Here is a 23761-nt window from a genome sequence, read left to right as displayed (position 1 = left end):
GAAAGTTCAGTAAATATTTGATTGAGTGAACCAGAGGGTTAGAGGAGATCTTTAAGTGGTCATGACCCCAGTTTTAAGGCAGAACCATACTTAACTATCATTTCTTCCAAATTTTAACAGTGGAATAGAAATTGGAAACCTCATTTATCTCCTTAATTCCCCATGTGCAATGAGCGGGTTTGGCATAAATGGGAGAGGTGAATGTGCATGTCTCCATCTAATATCTACCTCAAGTCTGTAAGCACTAGAGAAATGCAAAGCATCTGTTATTTGTCATTTCCAGGGGAGGTGACACCAGGACTGTCCCAGGTGGAATATGCACTTCGCAGACACAAATTAATGTCTCTGATCCACCAGGAAGCACAAGGACAAAGTGGGATAGACCAGACAGTGGTTCTGCTGTCCAACCCTACGTACTACATGAGCAATGACATCCCGTATCCTTTCCACCAAGACAACAACTTCTTATACCTGTGTGGGTTCCAAGAGCCTGATAGCATTCTGGTTCTTCAGAGCCTCCCCGGCAAGCAGTTACCAGCTCACAAGGCCATGCTTTTCGTGCCTCGGAGAGACCCTAGTCGAGAGCTCTGGGATGGCCCACGATCCGGCACTGATGGAGCCATAGCTTTGACTGGAGTCGATGAAGCGTATACGCTGGAAGAATTTCGGCATCTTGTACCAAAGCTGAAAGGTAACAAGTGGGAGAAGTCCAGTCATTGGCCAGATTGGCATTAAGACCTTCCTTGCCTATCTAGACAGTTATTAATTTCCAAAAATGTTTGTCACGGCCTGTTTCCTTAACACCATGACAGGAACATGTCTTTTCTAGAAGACTAGGCTACTTTAATCTTTCATTCCCTTGCTAAGTCTGCATTGGATTGTGCACTCACAGAGACTGTTAACTGCCCTAGTTTGAAATCCCTGAATGCGAATTTCCTTTTAAAGTGGAAAATGGGGCAGTTCAAGATTACTGACCTTTGACCACTGCTTAATTGCATTTGCCAACTCTTCAAAAGGAGGCTGTGTTCTCAAAGAATGACCAGGCGTCACCAATGTCCGCATCAGTCACCTGGTGATGTCTGATGGAATAACCAGCACATGGTAGCTCCCGGGCACGTAGTAGCTCAGCCCCCTACTACCACTGATCAGAGCCCACTTGCTTAGAGAGGTCCCGCCAGGGACTCATTCACACTGTTTCAATTCTTTTCCCTCAAAATAGTTACTTTCTCTACACTTGTTGTAAAATGATGATTGCGCATGTGTTTTGGGATTCCTTTTCTGGAACTTTTCAGAACCCACAATACCTTAAATTTTCCTTGGTTCCTGCAAATCTCTAGCTCTCTGGGAAGCATGTTATTTTTTTAACATATCCAGAAATCACTGAGAGTCAAACTTGGTGAATAAGATAGATGATCAAATTGGAAAATTGATGATTTTAGAACAAAATAATGTAAAGTTTTACTCTGATTTGCTTGTATGGTTTATAAACCACATTTGCAGTTAGTTTCTAAAAGGGAATTCCAAACTGGTTCCCAACAATCATAGAATATATTGAATTTGTTCACTATAAAGACTTCTCTGAAGGAAAATACTCACTTGACCATGTAGATTCTTTTTTCTTTATATTTGTGTAGAAGAACTGAGGTATATGTGCCCTATGTGGGTCAGCTTCCTGGCCGCGAGTAGAACTCAGACGGCAGTGGTGATAGCACTGAGACTTAACCCTTAGCCACCAAGGAAGCCCCCGACCATATAGGTTCTAATGTGTGAACACTTTTACTTTATACAAATATTTTCTATTTTACAGAGGTAACTACCCCGCTAAACTAGGGAGCTTTCTCATATCTTCTAAGTCTTCGTCAATGTGGAGCACAGAATCTTTTTTTTGTAGCTTTTTGATTTCTTGAATTGCTTATTGTCATCTTCTACATTCTAAATTTCATTAATCCAGTTATGAAAATCTTACATAAAATCTATTTCTCAAAAGCACTTCTCATTCACAATTCTCGATTTAATAGTTTACTAGATAAAAGTACCAAGTAAAAGGAAAGATTTATGAAATCATACTCATTAAAAATTTTTAAAAACTAAAAATGTTAGGCCATGATGTCACACCATCACATCAGGTTGTAGAGGCTGTTTCACTTTTTAGAAATTACAGCAATTAAATTTCTGTTCAAAATAAGATTAGTTTCACATATAACATGCATTTAAATCCAGTTTTATTTCAAAACAAAAATATTTAAGAGATTGATTGTATCACTAACACAATATCAAATCAAGAAAATTAGGATATTCCCCCCTTCTTCTGTCCCAAAATATTTTGTATAAAAAATACACCCCTCAGACTTAGATTGTTGGAGTCTTGCTTACAGGGCACCATCAGGAAAAAGGAAAGGAACAGATGGAGACCCCGGGGAAGTAGAGAGAGATTGTTTTGTTGATGAACCTTCTCATCTCAAGGCAAGATGGACGGTTTCCTTGGGTCTCTCAAGTTAACAGTAACTGATGATCCGCAACGAGACTGTTGCAGGTGGAGAAGAAAAGATTTCCATGCAGACGTGGATTAGCCCGTGTTCACTGCTTTGTGTTCCACACTCATAACTGCTCCTCGACAGGAGAACTTCCTCTTGCGGGGCTGATTCTCTGCCGAGGAAGGGCAGGAAGACTTTTAACCATAGGGTCACATCTCGTTGCTTCTTCCTGTCCTTCTGTGTTGAATTAGCCAACAGTGCCGCTGGCTTAGTTGTTGCGTGGAGAACAGCTCCTGTGTTCTCTACCAATTAATAAATAGTTAACAAAACCAAAGCTTGAATACAACTTCAGTTCCATGTATCTTTTATTTTTTGCCACTGAAATTTGAGGGAAGAAAAGCTGTAGAGTCGGTCTCAGAATTTCTTTCCATTTTCAGGGAATGACCTTCCCAATGATTTATGATCAAATCCTTCCGTGACCTCAGTCCTGAGAGTTCGTGCTCAGCCCCTCAGAGCCCACACTTGAGATTGTGTAGTTCTTGCTCTTGTGCAAGTCAGATGCAGTTAGCTTTATTTTCATTTACTTTTTGGCTTCTCCTTTTAAGCGGAGACAAACATGGTTTGGTATGACTGGATGAAGACGTCTCACGCCGAGCTTCACTCTGAGTACATGCAGCATCTGACCGACATCAAAGCCCGGAGCAAGAACAAGGTCCGGGCTGTCAAGCAGCTGATCCAGCGCCTCCGACTGATCAAATCTCCTGCAGAAATTGAGCGAATGCAGATTGCTGGGAAGCTGACGTCACAGGTATGGTTCCTAGTTTTTCCCGCATTAAAAAAGCTAAGCCGGCAGGATTCAGTGGGCACCTTGCGGTTGTGTTCGCAGTGCAGTAACCTCACAGGTGAACATGTGTCTTCTAGTTGGTGTTTAGTGAACATGTCTAGAGACTTGCTCAGAAGCTTGCAAGGCAAGTGTATCTGCCCTCTTGTGTCTTTTACCCCCCTGGATCTAAGTTATTTCTCCTTGAAACAACGTAAAGTATCTCTATTTCCTTTCCTGATAATAACTGTACTAATTGTTGTAGTTAAAACATACATTGATTGTTAAAAAAAAAAACCTCACAGGATCCAAAGTGACAGTGCTTACAAATCTGTAATTTATTATAGAAAGAGGGTGCAGTAAAACAACAGCGATAGCCTCAAGTGTAGGGTCTCCACCTTGCTGTTAAATTATTAAAGTTTTGAATTCTGTTGATTTCCTCCTTTTTTTTCCTTTTATTTTTTTAATTTTTTTTTTATTTTTTACATCATTGGTCATTTTTAAACATATTTGCTTCCCCCCACCCCCTCAGGTGTAGTCCCCATAGAGTTTCCTTCACCAGTGCACCCGTGCACCATCACCACAGTCCCTTGTGTTCCTCCCGCCCTCCCTGTCCTCTCCCTCCTCTTTCCCTGTAGTATGTCTCTGATTTATAATTGTCTGTTTTTGCTTTGTTGTGTTTTGTGTTGTTGTTATTTTTTTACACTAATGTCTTACTTGGTTCCCCTATGTTCCTGCTATAAATGAAACCATCCAATATTTTTCCTTTCTGGCTTATTTCACTGAGCACAATTCCTTCTAGTTCCAGCCACGTTGCTGCGAATGGCTTGAGTTTATTTTTTTGATTGCTGAATAATATTCCATTGTGTATATATGCCACATCTTCTTGATCCAGTCATCTATTTTTGGGCGTTTGGGTTGTTTCCAGATTTTACCTATTGTAAATAGTGCTGCAATAAATATAGGTATACAGGTGTTCTTTTGAATCACTGTTTTTGTGTCCTTTGGGTAGATCTCTAGGAGTGGAATTGCCGGGTCATATGGTAGCTCCATTTTAGTAGACTGAGGAACCTCCGCACAGCTTTCCATAGTGGTTGGACCAGTTTGCACTCCCACCAGCAATGTAGGAGAGTTCCTTTTTCACCACATCCTCGCCAACATTTGTTGTTGCTTGTTTTTTTGGTAGATTTCCTCCTTTCATATCATTTTAAATTAGCCCTATAAAAACTGAAATGTTTTCGGTCCTGAATTGTTTGCCCTTTTTCTTACTTTCTTTCCATTTGCTACTTTTTATTATAAAATATACATAATGTAAAGTTTACCATTTTAACTTTTATTTTATTTTTTTTTTTAAATATTTTTTTTTTTTTTTTTATAGAGGCATGCTTTATTTTATTTGTTTGCTGGTTTGTTTGTTTGTTTTGTTTATACATGCACTGGGTACAGTCAGAAGTGCGGAAGGGAGGGTGAGAGAATTCACCAGAGCCAGAGCGGGGAGCAGAGCAGGCAGAAGGACCGAAGTACACTGCTGAGGGGAGCAGCGGGCGGCAGGAGAGGTCTGCGCGCCATGTGGGACCCTCCTCTGGTGGCCGGGGAGCAGGCGGGGATCGAACTGGCGCCGCAGAGGCCGCGCGCAGTTTCGCAACCCAGCGCTCAACCGCTGCGCCACCGGGGAGGCCCCATTTTAACTTTTAAAATAAACAATAATCATTAAGTACATTCACATTGTACAACCATCACTATTACCTATTTCCAGAACTTTTTCATCTTCCCAAACTCTAACCATTAAACAGTTACTCCCCATCACCTCCTCTCCAGGCTCCTAGAACCTCTAATCTACCATGAACTTGCCTATCCTAAGTACCTAATATAAATGAAGCCATACAATAGTTGTCCTTTTGCGTCTGTCTTGTTTCATTTAGTCTCATGTCTTCAATGTTCATTCATTTTGTATATATCAGAAATTCATTCCTTTTTATGGCTGAATAATATTCCACTGTATTGCCTGTATTTTACTTATCTATTAATTTTGGTTGTTTCTACCTTTTGCCTTTTGTGAATAAATGCTGCTGTGAACATTGATGTATCTGTTTGAGTCTCTGCTTTCCTGAAACGTACCAGGGAGTAGAATTGTTGGAATATTTGGTAACTCTGTGTATAACTATTTGAGGAAGTATCAAACTATTTTTTATAGTGGATTTGCCATTTTATATTTCTACCAGCAACGTATGAGTGTTCCAGTTTCTCCATTGTTTCACCAACACTTTTTTTGTATAATAGTCATTCTCATGGAAGTGAAGTGATATCTCATTTTGGCTTTGATAGTCATCTCCCTAATGGCTAATGATATTAAGTATATTCTCATGTGTTTAATGGTCATTTGTATATCTTTGCAGAGATAGCTATTTCGGTCCTTTGTCTATTTTTTAATTAGGGTGTTTGCTTTTTCTTTTTTTTTTTTTTTTAAGATTTATTTATTTATTTATACAAGCACTGGGTACAGTCAGAAGCGCCAGAGGGTGAGAGAATTCACCAGAGCCAGAGCAGGGAGCAGAGCAGGCAGAAGGACCGAAGTACACTGCTGAGAGGAGCAGCGGGCAGCAGGAGAGGTCTGTGCGCCATGTGGGACCCTCCTCCGGTGGCCGGGGATCGAACCGGCGCTGCAGAGGCTGCGGGCAGCTTCGCAACCCAGCGCTCAACCACTGCGCCATCGGGGAGGCCCGGTGTTTGCTTTTTCTTGTTGAGTTATAGAGTTGTTCTTTTTTTTTTTTTTTTAATTCCCAATACCAGATACTTATCAGGTATAACATTTGGAAATATTTTTTCTGTTGTCTTTTCACTGCTTGCTAATGTCCTTTGAGGTGCAAAAGATTTTAATTTTGATGAGGGGCCTCCCTGGTGGTGTAAGGGGTGAAGACACAATCTATGAAGCAACCCACAGCCACTGCAGCACGAGTTGGATCCCTGGCCAGGGAGAAACCCACATGGCGCTGCAGACCGCTCCTGGCTCGCCCACTGCTCCCCTCAGCATGTACTTCTGTCAATCTGCCTGTTCTGTTCCCCACTCTGTCTCTGGTGAATCCTCTCACCCCCCCACAACTCTGGCCTGTATCTCAGCTCCTGTATGCATAGATGAATGGATCTTTAACAAGATAATAATTTTGATGAGATCCAAAACACCTGTTTTTTTCTTTTGTCTAGTGTTGTCTGTTTTCTTTTGTACCTAGGCTTTTGGTGTCAGACTCCCAGAAAATCATTGCCCAATCCAAGATCATGAAGCGTCTCCCCTGTATTTTCTTCTAAGAGTTTTATAGTTTTGCCTCTTAAGTTTATGTCCTTGATCCACTTTGAGTTGATTTTTATATGTGTTTCTTAACAGAAACATAGGAGTAAGTCTTCACAACATTAGATCTGACAATAGATTCTCAGCTATTTCACCAGAAGCACTAGGATCAACAAGATAAATTGAATTTTTTCAGAATTAGAAACAATTTGTGCAGCAAGGAACATTACCAAAAAAGTGAAAAGGCAGCCTGGCGGGGGCGGGGGGGGGTGGGGAGAGGGAGGAGAAGAAATGCCTGCAGATCCTATATCTGCTGGGGGCCTCTAGCTGGAGTATGTGAGAACTCTTAACAACAGCAAAAAGACAAGGGTCCAATGTTATTCTTCTGCATATCCCTTATTTATTTCTCTTATAAAGTGATAAACTCCATATTACCTTTTTCAAATCACACAAAGAAGTTGAAAGCAGACCTCTCCTGCCTTGCCCCTTGCTCACCTCTGCAGTGTATTTCAGTCGACTTGCCTGCTCTGCTTCCCACTCTCTCGGGTGAATCCTCTCACCTCCCCCACCCAGTTCTTGCATGCATAAATAAATATTTTTAAAAATTAAAAAAAAAAAAAGATCTGAAACTCTTGACGGTCTACTGAGATCCAGCAGCAAACACAGGCAGCCCTTGCTGGGGGGCGCCTGTTATCCCAGCGGCCATGACTCCGGGCTTCCTGAAGCTGCTCGCTGCCTTCCTCATATGGCCAGTGTCGCCCTGCCTGTTTCCACAGTGTCCTGCGACCTCAGTGTTCACTGATCTTTATATGACAGAGGCAGTCGCCACCTCCAGATATGTATGGTAGGCCCCTCCCTTACCCCTCTACGAAACTTGAGGTTTCCCTGTGAACTTGATTGCGCCTCCACTTAACGATGTTTCAAGCCAGAAATTCTTCCATCATCTAAAATTCTCAGGGGCCTCCCCAGTGGCGCAGCGGTTGAGCGCTGGGTTGCGAAGCTGCCCGCGGCCTCTGTGGCGCCGGTTCGATCCCCAGCTGCTCCCCGGCCACTGGAGGAGGGTCCCACATGGCGCGCAGACCTCTCCTGCCGCCCGCTGCTCCCCTCAGCAGTGTACTTCGGTCCTTCTGCCTGCTCTGCTCCCCGCTCTGCTCCCCGCTCTGGCTCTGGTGAATTCTCTCACCCTCCCGCGCTTCTGACTGTACCCAGTGCATGTATAGACAGAACAAACAAACAAACAAATAAATAAAACATGCCTCTATTAAAAAAATAATAATAAAATAAAATTCTCAGGAGCCATTTTCAACAAGCTCTCACCAGCGTGTTGCCTGTGGTTCATATCCTTCTCTGAGTAACACCTGCCTGAATTTGTTTTGCTCCTCCGTCATCAGTTTACCCTGCTTGAATTATCTTATTTGTTGTGTCTCACAGATTTACCTGATTGATCAAAATTATAGTAGCCACTTTCCTTTGATTCCTGCTCCACCTGTTGGCCAAAGAGAGTAAAACTTACCCGAAGGAGACTCTGAGCATGCTCCCTATAGCACTGAATCAGCAAACATACCGCTGGGTTTTAGCAGAATTGCCATCAACTTACAATTCACTTCTGATCCATTTTTCTAATAGCTGAAGTTCACGTTCTGTCATTTCCATATTTTGCTGACTTGGAGTCAGCCACACCACCCATAGTTTCATTTTCATTCCCTTTATCAGAGTCATTTTTTTCTTTCAAAATAATGCCTTAATCGTAGATTTAATTAGAATAATTCAGACACGCTGGGACAACAGGATGTCCACGTGCAAAAGAATGATGTTGGACCAACCTCACACTGAAATCAAAAATTAACTCACAGTGAATCAAAAGCCTAATCTTGAGAGCTAAATTTATAAAATTCTTAGAATAAACATGGGGAGAAGCTACATGACCTTGAGTTTGTCACTGAATTCTTAAAATATGACACCAAAATAAGCAACTGGAGGAAAATAGGTAAAGTGAACTTAATTAAAATTAAAAACAGACATTACCAAGAAAGTGAAAAGACATGAGAGAGAATATTTGCAAGCCTATCCCTGACAAGGCTGTAGGATCTAGAATATTCAAAGATCCCTTGCAACTCAAAAACAGAAAGATGGGGCCTCCCTGGTGGCACAAGGGGTTGAAGCACCGCACTGTGGAGCAATCCACAACCTCTACAACATGGGTTCAATCCCTGGCCGGCCAGGGAGCAACCCACATGGCGCAGCAGACCTTTCCTGTCTTACCCGCTGCTCCCTCAACAGTGTATCTCGGTCAATCTGCCTGTTCTGTTCCCCACTCTGTCTCTGGTGGATCCTCTTGCCCCCCACATCTCTGGCCTGTGCCCCAGCTCTTGTATGCATGGGTGGATAGGTCTTTAGGGAAAAAAAACAAAAACAAAACAGAAAGACGGCCTGTCACTGTGAAGGTATTCTTACTTGAAAGCTGTTGCTATACCATACCCTTTTTTGGTAATAAAAAGCAATTTGCAAAGGAATGTTTTCAATTACCTTTCTCAACACAAGGTAATGACATCACCACAAAGTCCAATAGAGTAACAGCAAGTAGGGTTGTGGGCTAACCACTGGACTCTGTGTAACTGCCATTATTAGTGCAGTTGGCATTAGAAGAGGGAATGCTTGGGAAACACCTAATTCATTCTTTTTTTTTTTTTTTTTTTAGTTGAGATGAATTCACATTACATAAACTCAACCAATGAAAGTGAACAATACATACCTCCACCTCTATCAAGCTCTAAAGCTGAGCCCAACCGACCACAGTCTGGTGCCATCCTTCCACCTGGAGTCCCTGCCCCTCCTTTCCAAATGGCACCATCTCCCAGCTCTCACATCACCCCCATGCACACACACACAAAACATTCTTGAAATCATCCCTGAAATGCTGTTTCTCTCCATAGATGCATCATGAATACATCCTTTCACGATATCTTCTATGAGATGCACAAGGGGAAATGCAGAGAAAATACATTTTATGTTTTTCAAGAATTAAAATACACATATTTAAATAGCACCTAGTGCAGAGACGGTCAGGTGTTAATTGGAAGTGCGGGATATACCTCATGACAAGACCGCCCAAGAAGAAGCAGCAGTCATGAATTAAACCTGCCCCTAGAAGGACCTTGTGCACATGGGAGGGGTGGGGGTATGGAATTGGACCAGAGATCCCTGGACTCCTGTGAAGAAATGGACCCCTGGGAGGCACAGCCACTACAAAGAGAAGCAAAGCAAGAAGAGTGGGCATTTGGCCACCCAGGAAGCAGGGGGAACTTCTGTCCTATTTGGTCTGCATGGCGTGTAAAATGGCCGCAGTTCCAGAGGTTGTCCACTCTTCCCTAAGGACTTGAAAAAAGCTTATGAAAAGACAAATCCTTCTTTAAAGTGAATGAGCCTCAGTAGAGACTTTTCATTTTTTTCCTTTTTTTAAAGTTTCCTTAAGTACTTGAAAATGTAGTGCTAAGTGGGTACTTACCAGCATTTGTGTCTACATATAAATATGGTTTTTTTTTTATAGAGGCATGTTTTTATTTTATTTATTTGTTTGTTTGTTTGTTTGTTTTGTTTATACATGCACTGGGTACAGTCAGAAGCGCGGGAGGGTGAGAGAATTCACCAGAGCCAGAGCGGGGAGCAGAGCAGGCAGAAGGACCGAAGTACACTGCTGAGGGGAGCAGCGGGCGGCAGGAGAGGTCTGCGCGCCATGTGGGACCCTCCTCCGGTGGCCGGGGAGCAGCCGGGGATCGAACCGGCGCCGCAGAGGCCGCGCGCAGTTTCACAACCCAGCGCTCAACCGCTGCGCCACCGGGGAGGCCCTAAATATGTTTTCTCTCATTTTAATTGCTAATTCATTCGGCAGATAGTACTTAGTACTTACTAGTAAGTGTCTGGCCTGCTCTAGGTTCTGAAGATACGGGGGTAAGCAAAACAGACTCTCCGGATGCCCCTGTGCTCGGTCTCCATTTTAGTGGAGGAGAGAGAAACCATCAAGACACATCACTGCTGAAGTTAAATGCTGGGAAGAGAAATGAAGCAGTTCAGGTGCTAATTGAGTTAAGATGGTCAGGACAGTCCTGTCAGGAGGAAACATTTGAGGATCATCAAGGAAAAAGGGTGCAGTCCATGCAGATACCTCCCACCACTCTACTTGCTGTTACGCGATTGCACTCTGTGATGATGTCATTGCCTTGTGTTGAAAAAGGTTATTAAAACAGTCCTTTGCAGGTTGCATTTGCTCAGGATATGACAACCTGGAGACACCCCTTTCCAGCTGCAGTACCATGCAGTCACAGCTGGTTCGTTTTTCTCCCACAGTTCCTGGGAATTGCTTAGCTGGCTGGGTTCCCCTCTTCACGTCAGCTCCTGGGAAACTGAGGTGGTAGTGGTAGTGTGGTGACGGCCACCATGCTGTGGGTGGTTATTTTGTGAGCTCCATACCCCCTGCGCCATGCTTTTCTTTGACTCTGTGCTAAGTGTGTGCTGTCTGGTGGTACATGTCCAAATAAGCCAATCGAAATCCTTTCGGAAACAGTACAGTGGTGAATTAGAAACATATGTGCTTATAAATGTGGAACACACATGGGGTGCACCCACACGGGGTTCACACACAGCATCACAGAGAATAAAAGTACTCACACTGGGGCCTCCCCTGTGGCGCAGCGGTTGAGCGCTGGGTTGCGAAGCTGCCCGCGGCCTCTGCAGCGCCGGTTCGATCCCCGGCTGCTCCCCGGCCACCGGAGGAGGGTCCCACATGGCGCGCAGACCTCTCCTGCCGCCCGCTGCTCCCCTCAGCAGTGTACTTCGGTCCTTCTGCCTGCTCTGCTCCCCGCTCTAGCTCTGGTGAATTCTCCCACCCTCCCGTGCTTCTGACTGTACCCAATGCATGTATAAACAAAACAAACAAACAAATAAATAAAAGCAAAAAAAAAAAAAAGTACTCACACTGGCCAACAGCTCTCAACTGGGGAGCAGTCTTGTCCCCCAGGGGCTATTTGGCAATATCTGATTATCACAGATGGCGGGGGCAGGTGCTGGCATCCTATACTGAATGGGCTAGCCCCTCACAACAAAAAATTATCTAGCCCAAATGCCAGGAGTGCTGAGTTGGGAGATCCTACTATAGACGCCCATCCATCCTTGTTATGTTAGTGACAAATTGTTTCTATGAAGCTCCTTCCGGAATATACAGTGTATATTCTGAGTAGGAAGGTTGGGGCTCTTCCACTGTCCTGAAAGTAGTTTTATTCCCTTCAGAAATCCATGTTATGCCCACAAAGTCACAACCTCAGGTTGACAAAATTGGGGAGAAGGGTGCTTTTCTTTTGAGTTCCACTATGCCGAATGTTTGAGTAAGTAACGTGGTTCAAATGAGACTGTTCTCTCATCCCCCCTTCTCTTTGCAGGCTTTTGTAGAGACCATGTTTGCCAGCAAAGCTCCTGTGGAGGAAGGCTTTCTTTATGCTAAGGTGAGCTTCAGATGTGTGCAAAGAGTTTGTGGGAGGCAGCTGTAAAGTAAGCTCACAGACTGGCACATGGCCTCCTTCGGGCTTTCCTGGAAGTGACCAGCATACTGGTGGAGAGGATTTGGTTCTTAAATGTCACTGGCAATTTGCTAGATGAGTCTAGAATAAGCAGAGTTACAATTAAATGAAGAAAATGGCAAAGTAGACCCGATGAAAGAGGCCTTACACATGTGTCGGGTGCGAAGAGTCGCGCAGCTGTAGTAAATGTAAGGAAGAGGCTCCCAGGTAGTAGTCAGCGTGAGACACGCCCAGCCCCCAGCTCTGCCTGGGACATAGGGAAATCTGTAGAATTTACCATTCATTGTCTGGCATCCTTCTCCACTATTCCAGAGCATGTAGGTTTGCAGCAATTTTTTGCAAGGTTGAAATTAGTAATTTAGAGCTGTTGTTAAAAGTGCAAGCAAGGTCCCTACTCCTTTTATCTAAATAAGGAGAAGCAAACTAGCTGTACATGACTGTCTCTCCTCAGCCTCATTTCCAGGCCTTCTGTGTCCTCTTCTGGATTTAACTTAAAAGTCATAGGAAAAATCATAGGGTCCTCCCTGGTGGTGCAGGGGTTGTCTCAGTGCTATCAAGCTACTGCCAGCACTGCTGCATGAGTTCGATCTCCTGTCAGGGAGCTGACCCACATGGTGCACAGACCTCTCCTGTCCCACTCGCTGCTCCCCGTATATTTCAGTGGATCTGCCTATTCTGCTCCCTACTCTGTCTCTGGTGAACCCTCTTACCACTGCCCCCCACACCTCTGGCCTACACCCCAGTTCTTCTATGCATGAATAAACAAATCTTTTTAAAAGTCATAGGAAATTTGGAGAGCACACCGAAGGCGAGAGCAGCTCTAAGAAAAAGGTTGAAAGACAGGACTGGGGTGAGAGAAGAGAAATGGACTTAAGTCACCACATAAAACTCGGTTAGATTTCAATGAACAGTTTTCCGATTATGACCGAGGAGCAGCACTTGCATGGAGCCTGGGCTGGCAGGTAGGCCTAGGTCAGCCCCTCTCCACTCACACTTTGCTGTCGTGTTTCAGTTTGAGTTTGAGTGCCGGGCGCGTGGCGCCGACATCTTGGCCTACCCACCTGTGGTCGCTGGAGGTAATCGGTCGAACACCTTGCACTATGTGAAGAACAATCAGCTCATCAAGGTACACAAATGCCCTCCAGTGCAGTGCCCTCTGGGTCCAAGATGCCCCCGCAGAAGGCTGGGCACAGCTGCGTTTGTTTAGGAAGCTTGATCCGTGAAGTGCTTTCCCAGACGTGTCCTCTCTTGGCCCTGAGTGGCGAGAACCAGTGGAATCAGAGGGTTTTTTAGATCCATTTTTTTCTTTTCAAATCTTTGTAGTTTTTTGGATTGTCTCTTATTGTCCGTTCATCTTTGCACGTCCACTTTTTTATGTAAACATTTAAAGAGCCCTTTACACGTTTTATATGTGATAAATCCATTTTCTGAATCTTGTAAGGTCTAAATTTGGAGTTTGTCTTCCTGCTGATGCCCACAGTGACCTCCCGCTTTGTGTGCAGTTGGTAGTTCATATTTACTGGATGTTCCTTTTTGGAACTCACGCAGACCCAGATTTGGGGGAAATTTCCTGCAAATGTTATTTGCATGTTTTTAGCCAGTCGAGTCCTAGTGACCTAGGGCCATTTTCTCCCTTATGAACATTTTGAATTAAAGTAGGAATCTCTGGTTCATTTTTCTGGTTCATTTGCTACAGGACCTCAGGGCAGTGCATCCTGCCCGGTGTAGTGTAACATCTTATCACTACCCCCAGCTCTAGTTTCTGTTCTGGTCTGTTTTTATTCAGGAGAGAAACCATCTTTGAGATGTCTCTCACATTATGTAATAATGTCTATTTTTACACAGGATAAAGTATAAAGTCTGTTTTTATAGAGGATTTAGTTATTTACTAGCAGGAAATTTAGTCTATCATTTTGCCAGAAACCCAAACCACTTCCATTCTTTAAGTTGCAGGTACTTGGAATGTATTCATGTGATCATTGTTATATTGTGTGCCAAGTTCTGTGCTTATGTAAATATGACTTCAAGAGCACAGATGATTTCAGTGTACTATGACAAGCAATAAAGATACAGCCACAGTTTTTTTTTTTTCATTCCAAGGTTTTTTTTTCTTTCCCCACATGTACGTTAATAGGAGCAAAAGGAGAAGTGAAACTTTACAGTGGCTAAAGAGAATTGTTTGAGTGAGGCCCTGAATACCAACTAATGAAAGATTCTTTTTAATTAATAATGGCAATAGTAGCATGTGTGCTCTACTAACACTTACACCTAAGCAGTCTGGTTCCGAGCCAGCACACTTGGCCACTATGCAGTTCCGCTCTTCTTGAGCCAGAGTGAGTGGATCTCAGAGATTTACATGCTGCTGCTTCTGAGAGGGAGGCAGAGACGATGCCTCTCCTTTAAGCCAGAACTTTTTCCTTTTCTTTTTTGTGGGACCCTTGCCAGTGGCCAGGGATTGAACTGGCCATGCAGAGGCTGCGGGCAGCCTCGCAACCCAGCGCTCAACCACTGCGCCACCAGGGGAGGCCCACTTTTTCCTTTTCTTAATGAAAGGCACCAGCTTAGATTAGAAGCAGCTTATAATCAGGCTACCTCGTTTGGCCTCTGTTCCAGGATGGGGAAATGGTGCTGCTTGATGGAGGCTGTGAGTTTTCTTGCTATGTGAGTGACATCACCCGCACCTGGCCTGTCAACGGCAGGTAAGCCTTCCACAGGTAACATCTCCTGCTGCTACATAGGAATATCAATGGGAATATGGAGATATTTGACATAAGTGACTAAAGTTATCTTCAGGTCCCCTCTAGCTTAGGTTATTGCCTTTGCAAAATTTCTCATTATTTACTAAGACTTTTGTTAATCCTATCAGGATTCGGCACCTAGAAGCAACTACTTAGCACACCCACATGTTTCAATACACTTAAAGTTTTTATTTTCTGATGATATAAATGTTACATTATGGTAGAATAGTTTGGTCAGATTGAACCACCACCAGTAATAATTATAAAATCTGGACAAAATAATAAAAATAAGTATGTGAAGGCAAAAAGGGAGCTAGATGGTCTGTCTCAGAAAGGAAAACGCTAGCTGGTAAGAGGTAAATGGTTTGGGCTTTTTGCCTGGGGCACGCCCCAGTCACACAGCTTGGGCGGCAGGAGGAGCGGCTTTATTAGCTTATGGGGTCAGAGGACAGAGTTGGGTGCTAGTAGAACAACGAGAAAGACAGGGGGAGTCCTGGAAGAGAGGGAGCTGCAAAGGAGGTGAGCCCCAAAGTCTGCATATAAAATATTCTAAAATCTGTGTTGGGTGGAGACTCGAGGAGGCTCAGTGAAATACCAGCAGCGAGAAATCGAATGTACTGAGCAGCAGTTTCAGCTGCTTCCCACTGAGAGCAACGTGAAGTCAGGGTGTTTTTTTCTCTTTATCTGTTTTTTTCCCCTTCCCCTTATATGTCTGCTGTAGCAACTAGAAACTGTGACCAGGTTAGTAGCAGCAAGTATCACTGGTGCCCGAATGATGATCTTGAAATACAGTTGCTCACTAAAAAATGAGGGCTAATTTCAGGTCTGGGTCAGGAAACTTACAAGGTCAGCCTGGTAGGTCTTATACCAGATGACAAGGAAATTAATAGACATCGTGCTCACTGACGGAGGCTGGGCACAGAAGAGGACATGTTGTGTGAGTCCATGTATCTGTGGTGTCTAAAACAGGCAATAACCGAATAACCGAACAGCCACTGTTGGTTAGAAACAGACATGAGGAAACTTCCTAGGGAGATGGCAGTGTTCTAGAGCATAAGTGATTCGGATCTGGATTAGGTGGACTTCTCCAGAGACAGACCAGTAGGGTGTATTATGTATGTAGATATGTGGGTATATTAAGTTATTGATTTTAAGGACTTGGGTGATGCTGTTGGGGGTTCTGACCTATCTGAATTTTGTAGAACATGCCAGCAGGTTGGAAACGCAAGTAAAAGTCAATGTTACCGTTTTGGGGTTTTAAAAAAATTTTCTTATTGTGTAATATTACATTTTTATATAGCTATATGTGTCAGATGTACATCATTATACATCAACATCTGTATTTACCACATTAAGTTTGCCACCGAAAGTCCAGTTCTGTCCTTTACCATGCAACTAACCCCCTTTACCCAACTGACCTACCTCCTTTCCTGTGGTCTTAATAGTCTCAAGGTTTATTTTTGCTTTATTTAATTCATTATTTAAAAAAAAAAAAGACTTATTTATCTATGCATACAAGAACTGGGGTGTAGACCAGAGGTGCAGGGGGTGAGAGGATTCACCAGAGAGAGTGGGGAGCAGAACAGGCAGATCTACTGAAATACACTGCTGAGGGGAGCAGCAGGCAAGACAGGGGAGGTCTGCTGCGCCATGTGGGTAGCTCCCTGGCCAATTGGGGATCGAACTTATGCTGCAGTGGCTGGTGATAGCTTGATAGTGCTGTCTTTAACCCCTGCGCCACCAGGGAGGCCCTATTTAATTCATTCTGATGAACTAAATTGTTATAGTCTTGTTATAGGCAGAATTCCTTCTCCAGTATAACAAGGCAACTCTGGCATTTGCATTCATTTAGTGTAGGCTATTACTTTGGTCCATATTTTGGCCAACCAACCAAAAAAAGCTGATAGAACTTTCGGATCCCTCCAGCTGTAACACTGAGTCCAGAATCTCCCATCAACAACATATGAAAATAGAAATCCTCTACCACCCTGCTTAATTTTTCTCCTTTCCCCCATGGTATAAAGGAATTACTATTCTAAGGGTACCTAGAAATGAGTGATACTAGTAACCAAAATACCCACTTGACCATGACATATGCTTTGCCTGTTAGAAGTGGGCCCTAGGCTTGCCTAACTTTTGTTTTTTTAATGATTAAAAAACAATGAAAGGCTCAAGGGTGAGCCTGGCCTGGCCCTTGGTTGCATTCTTGGCTGGGTGGATCTTCTGGCCTCACGTCTACCTGACAGCCTTGAAGGAGAGACTTACTGCCCCATCACGAAGGGTCGATGTGCATTCTGCGGAGGCTCCAGGGGATGTGACGGGGGCCAGGGCAGTGATGATATGCTGGTTCTGATCCAATAGCAGCAGTGCCCGTCGTCATCGCCTGTGAGTTTGCACGACTAAACGTAGAAGCAAACTGCCTGTGATAGCAGATTATTCCAGATTGAAGTTCTTTGGTTTTCCCCCACCCAGGTTCACAGCACCTCAGGCAGAACTCTATGAAGCTGTTCTAGAAATCCAGAGAGATTGTCTGACCCTCTGCTCCCCTGGGACAAGCCTGGAGAACATCTACAGCATGATGCTGACCCTGATGGGGCAGAAGCTCAAGGAGCTGGGGATCCTGAAGAACAGTAAAGAAAATGCCTTCAAGGTACAGCGCCTCCTTGACCCCAGTTCTCCAGGACACCTAGCCATGCAGTCTCAGCCTATATAAAGCCGATTCCGTTGAGCAGGGGTCTTTGTGACTTTTCATCTGTAGGAGGGACTTAGAGCGACTGAATTAAAACAAAGAGCGTCAGTACTGACTTCCCCCAGAAGATGGCAGCACATTCTGGCTCATTGCTCGCGTAGCCGGCTCCGCGGGAAACCTAAAGGCAGCCTGATGCAGACAGGGTGGGGAGGGACACTAAAAGGAGAAGTTAACTCGAGATCCTTTTGTGGTAATTTTGAAAAGGTCGAGGTGGGAGAGAGGGGTGTCCGTTCTTTCAGTGACACTGTTGAGACTTTCAAGGTATTCACGAGGCCCCTTCTTTACATGATGGCCTTCAGTTAAACTGTCAGTCTCAGCTTTAAATCAGGGTGCCAGGTGGTCCAGCCAGACAGGCCATTAAGTTCACGCTGCCAGGGTTTCTTTTATCTCTAGGAACAAAGCTATAAATTCCTCCTCAGGGTAAGACACATTTAATAACCAGAAATATCCGAGCCAGTAAGTGCCTAGTAATTGCTATAATCTGATGTTGCTGCTGTAAGATGTTTGGGGTCCCCAGAGTCGGCTTCCTGAGAGTGTGGACATTGAAAATAAAACTCTTCTAACATACTCGTCCTCCCTGCCCAAGAACAGAGATTTTCACTTGCTGAAGTCATTACTGGGGTTTCCCGTCAGCCAATGTAAGTGCATCGAACAGGAGGGTGAAAATGCACGTCAGTCAGGATGCCCTTGGCAGCACCACGCACAGGAGGGGGCGGTTTATCAGGCCTCTGCAGCATCACCACCCATGGGGAGATGGGCACTCATCCCCTGCTTCACATGTGCCGACTCTCCTCTTAAGGGCTCTTGCTCTGCTAACACTGGTCATTTGCTGTTCCAGGCTGCTCGAAAGTACTGCCCGCATCACGTTGGCCATTACCTCGGAATGGATGTCCACGACACCCCAGACATGCCGCGTTCCCTCCCGCTGCAGGCCGGCATGGTCGTCACTGTGGAGCCAGGTAGGGGAGTGTTGGCAGCCTCTGCTGTCAGCACACCTAATAGGGTGTCGGGAGGAAAGGGAGACATCGACACCTGAACCAACGTAATTAAACTAGGACAGACAGGAAAACAAATCTCCTTAGTGTAGAAGGGAACTTTTATTTTAGAATTTTTCTTGAGCTTTCTTATTTAACTTCACACAATTTGTTTAATTTGACTTCTCCAATAAACAACAGATGGGGACTACTTTCTATAAGTGGATATTAAGAAATAAATCTCATTTTAACCCCACCTTTACCAGGGCCCATTTGTACTAGCCCTCCCTGAGTTCTGGGGGGGCCCACGCTTTCGAGGCCCCCGCCCACCCCCGCCCCCTGCAGAGGCATCCAGACTCTCTTCGGCAAGCTGCACGAGCTGCCTGCATTACCCTGCTTCTGTGTCCTAGTCCCTCCACAGGGGAGGCCGACATTCAAAAGCTTCCCGGCCCCGTAAAGCGGGTGCTGAGCGAAACTCAGCAGAGAAGTGGGGGCAGCCACGGCAGGGTGTGAGGATGGATGTTACAGAGTTGATTTTTAAACACAGATGCTGTTTTTTTCAAGCAAACAGACCTGAAGGTTGGATTTCTGTGTTTTCATCTCTAACTTACACGTAGCTGAACACATCTCTCCCACTGCGGGCCGGGCACGCCTGCTCTCGCCTCACACCGTGCAGTCCCGTCGAGGCGGTGCTGGGGCTTCCTTAGAACTTTCACTACATTTTCACTGTCCTTGGCTGATCATTTCTTTTTATCACAGCAGAATCTGTGAGTGGAGTGGAGGAAGTTGACAATCATCTGACTTCGTGATTTGAAAGGGTCCCTTGGGCTCTTAGAATTTTCCAAATGCTCGTTAAAGTCCAACTTCTGACTTAACTTTACATATGTTCATCGGTTACATTCGGTTACATTTTTTTACTTATTTGAGAGGATTTTTTGGTGTATTTCTCCAGCTTCTGGTTCAGGCTAGTATGTTAAATGTATATTTTAAAATACCTTATGTCTATATTCTATTAAAGTTCCCCTTTTCCGGGGGGCTCTTGGGCAGGGAAAGAACGTGTTTATGCACTTGCTGCCTTCCGGCCTGCACCGACACACTTAGCGTTCCAGAGCCTGAGCAGCCTGCTGGAGCCACGGACACGCCAAACCCGGGTCGGCGCTGCCACCATGGCGTGGGGCGTGGTCTTATATGTACGTTAGCTGTAATAACAGTTTCGGGATGGAGAGCAATGTCTGTTTACTATGTCCCGACCGTCTGATATGCTTTCATCTCTGTAGCTCTTCAGGATTCCACATGTACACATGAAGTGCAGCAGAACGGTTAACACACGCCTCCACATCTCCAGTCACTGCCATTTGTGAACACCACATTCTTCTTTCTGCTTCTCAGGCATTTACATCCCAGAGGACGACAGAGAAGCCCCAGAGAGGTTTCGTGGCCTGGGCGTACGCATTGAGGACGATGTCGTGGTGACTGAGGACTCACCTCTCATCCTTTCTGCAGATTGCCCCAAAGAGATGAATGACATCGAACAGATATGCAGCCGGGCATCTTGACCCCCGCTGCAGTGCGCGCACCCCGGGTTCTAGGGGGTGCCCGCTGTCACCTGTGCACATGTGTGTCCGAGCGTGTGAGTGTGTGTGCGTTTCTGCATGGCTGCACTTGGGAGCGTGCAGCTCCAGGAGTGTGTGCGCTTGTGTGTGTGGTCTTTTTTTTAAGTAGCTAGAAATTTGGAGAATTGAATTTTTGAACTTCGGGTTACAGCAACTTTAGCAGCATTCATTCTGTAGACTTAATGATCCAGGCAAGTTTACTTTTTAAATGTAAAGAAAGATCTTGGTTACAAATGTCCATGCATTCCACGTGACACATGTAAAGGGGCGGAAGATTTTCTCCTGTCCGCGTCTTTCCCTTTCTGCTCTTTCGCTTAGATCCACCTCCTACCCTGTCCGCGGGGTGCTTACACTTTGAGCCTACACTGACTCCCCCTGTTGGTGACGGGGGGCCCGACACTGGTCTTCCCGAATGCCTGCCTTCAAGCACCAGACCCTGCTTCCGCTGCAGCGCGTGCGCCCTTGGGCGCTGGGGCCCTGCCCCTCTACATCCAACCTGGCCCAGATTCCAGCAGTGTCAGACAGAACGGTTTTGAGCCTTTCTTGCTTTTTGGTTGACTGGAGCCTGGGAGGGATTTAGATTCTTGACAAGGAAGGAAATGGAAGAGGAAGAAACATGTATATGTTCGCTGCAGGCCCAGACCTCCATCCCTCCATCCTCAGCTACAGGCGTTCCTCTTGCAGACACCCTTGCTTGCCTGACGGCTTCGGCAGCACTGACCCTCCTAGATACCCTGCAGCTGCTCCCTGCCAGGGGCAGAGCCACTCTTACCAGTGGGAGTTAGAGGAATGGCCGCGGTATTCAGAGACACCTGTGGCCATTCCCTGATTTCCTCTAGTGCTGATCCGCAAACTGGAGCCCGCCAAGTGCTGGGACACAAGCTATGATTCTTTCCTTTCTCTGATTGTAGCACGGAAAGGCCAGTGGTGGAGAGTTGTGTTTCCCTCAACACCGCTTTGGTTGCCCCTACGCAGCGACGGGGTGTGCGGTGTGAAGGGCTGTGGGACCGCTGCGGGCGGGACTTAGGAGCAGCAGGGAGGAGTGTAGGGCCTCCACCTTGAAGCCTGGAGAGCAGCCCTCGGTGTACAAACCCGCCGATTGTAGAGCATGAATTCATGCGGTTTAGGAAAGTGATTTCACCAGGGCAGGGGCCGGGGGGTTACCTGCCGAAGGCTTGCCCATCTTATCAGGAAAAACCAAGATACAGAACGTGAAGCAGACAGGCAGTGACTCCATCCCGAGCAAGGAGAGTGTCGTCAACTGCAGGGCCCGTGGCGCCCACACACACTGGCATTGCTGACCCCTAGGCAGCTGCGGGCACGCAGGGCTGGAGTCACTGTCGCTGCCCGCCTGCCCTCCCTTGCTCTCCTTCGCCCTGCGCTAAAAGAAGGGGACTGAAAGCAAACCCCCAACTCCGACTTCTCCCTCTCTGGGCCACTGTGGCCCCAAAACCCTTTTCCTTGGAGTGAGTGTAGTTTCCTTTGTTCCCTTACAGTCCTGAATAAGGAATTTCCTTTTCTTCCTATGAGTCATTTTTCCAGCTTTCTAGCCACAAGTCTCGGTGACCCTCAAAGCAGCGGCCCGCCGTCCACCAGCAACGGTCCGGGGCCGGCACCAGCCAAGTGCGCGCTCGTTGCTCGCGCTCAGAGCGGCTGCTGTGGGTTCTGCAGTCCTGACCCACGCATGGAATGTTGTCTGTCCTTGGAGCTCCACGTTCATCACAGCAGCAGCTAAGCACTTGAATTCACTATAAGAAGCATCACAGACGACTTCAACAGCTCCTCAATGTGTGAGGAGCAGTCTGGTGTAGAGGGTTTGTTGAGTGAATAACTGCACGCAGTGCTGGACTCTTGCTCTCTGGCAGGCACAGACAGGCCCCACTTTCCCCTCTGTGTCTAAGTCTCATAATTTCTTCATAGATGTCCAGGCTCTCTTGTGACAACCTTCACTTTAAAAAAGCCTCCAATGTTACACCGGAATTCTTCTCCCTCAATCAAAGAGGTGTAGTCAAACCGTTGATGACAGCATCTGCGTGAAGGAAGCATACTTTCATGTGTTACTACATGAATTTTTCCCCCGTGATCAGAGGAATAGAAATCCTGGAGGAAAAACTCCTCCTCCTGGGACCCTGATCTCCAGGTGGGGAAGGCACGTCCCACAGTGACTGGAGGACTGACTGGGCTTTGTTCCCTTTTTTCCAAACATGCATGAGTGACACGTTTCTTCAGCTTTCTCTGTAATAGAAAGATGCCAAATAGGAGGCCTGAGAGCCTGCCCCGTCCAGTCACGAGTGAAGCTCAGTCCTTTGTGACACAGTATTGTGACAACTGCCACAAACAATGCAGAGTTTAAATTTGAGTGAGACCCTTCTGCCTGTACCCCCTCCAAGCTGGTGTGTGGTAGAGGACAGTGTGACTCAGTGGCATGTGTGCTGTGTGTTAGAAACACGCCCAGGATGGTGGGGCATAGAGGCCCCTGCTCAGAAGAGATTTTATGGTGTGGTTATTTTATTTTATTATTATTTTTTAGTATCCTAAGGTAGGATCTGTAGCCCAGAGAGTAAACTGATAGCGCTGAGTCTCAAGTCTGCACAGGTACACTTCAAGTACAGTCCGTAGTGAGAAGGCGAAGGCAGCATTAAAGCCTAACGTGAGAGCAAAGTCCATTGTCGATAAGCACGCAGCCCCCACAGCTCAGGCCTGCGCCTGCGTGTCACTGAGCAGCTTGGGGTGAGCGTCAGTGTCATTGGGAGCAGGGGTCCCCACTGATACTGAGGCCTCCTGGGTGTGCTTCTCAAAGATCTGAGAACTGCAGTCTTTGTTAGCATTTCTTAACGCTTTATATGACTTGTGCAATTATTTATGTTCAAATTTGGACAAAATGCTGTTACTTTTTAAGAACCTACCCCCGAAAATCCATGTCATTCCCCAATGAGGGAAAAACATTTGTTACTGTCATTTTAAAAATAAACTACAAAATAATGTAAAGGTGTATGAGATGTATATATTTTTTATAAGAATCATTTATTTTACTGAGTGATGATTTAAATTGAATATATTTGGGCACAGTAAATATTTGACATGAGGGCCTCCCCTGGTGGCGCAGGCGGTTGAGCGCAGTGCTGGGAAGCTGTCCGCAGACTCTGCAGCGCGGGTTTGATCCCAGCCAACCGGCGGGGGTCCCACTTATGTTTAAAAATGGTAAACACGGGCCTCCCTGGTGGCGCAAGGGGTTAAGATGCAACCTATGAAGCTATTAGCAGCCGCTGCAGCACAAATTCGATACCTGGCCAGGGAGGTGACCCATATGGTGCAGCAGACCTCTCCTGACTCGCCCGCTGCTCCCCTCAGCAGTGCATTTCAGTCAGTCTGCCTGTTCTGTTCCCCACTCTGTCTCTGGTGAATCCTCTCACCCCCACACCCCACACCCCTGACCTGCACCCCAGTTCTTGTATGCATAAATCTTTTTTTTTTTAAAGCAGCCACAAATTTCATGTTACATGTAATTTACTACAATAACAATTTTGATTATCAAAAGAA

At 45.6% G+C, this 23761-nt stretch overlaps 1 protein-coding gene across 1 annotated transcript in view; it reads left to right on the top strand.

Annotated features, from left to right (window-relative positions):
- XPNPEP3 (X-prolyl aminopeptidase 3) overlaps window positions 1-20164 on the top strand; it is a gene marked incomplete at both ends in the record, with an annotated part of 41782 nt that extends 21618 nt beyond the window's left edge. Inside the window, 8 exons of the mRNA XM_084255075.1 lie at window positions 284-691; window positions 3080-3282; window positions 12010-12072; window positions 13160-13273; window positions 14761-14846; window positions 17358-17535; window positions 18473-18593; window positions 19998-20164. Coding sequence (XP_084111201.1) covers window positions 284-691; window positions 3080-3282; window positions 12010-12072; window positions 13160-13273; window positions 14761-14846; window positions 17358-17535; window positions 18473-18593; window positions 19998-20164 — 1340 coding nt within the window. The remainder of the gene's footprint in view (window positions 1-283; window positions 692-3079; window positions 3283-12009; window positions 12073-13159; window positions 13274-14760; window positions 14847-17357; window positions 17536-18472; window positions 18594-19997) is intronic.
- Between the last annotated feature and the right edge of the window lie 3597 nt (window positions 20165-23761).

Source organism: Talpa europaea, assembly GCF_964194135.1.
Source record: "Talpa europaea genome assembly, chromosome: 15".
Lineage (NCBI taxonomy): Eukaryota > Metazoa > Chordata > Mammalia > Eulipotyphla > Talpidae > Talpa > Talpa europaea.
This window is presented reverse-complemented; position numbering and strand designations above follow the sequence as displayed.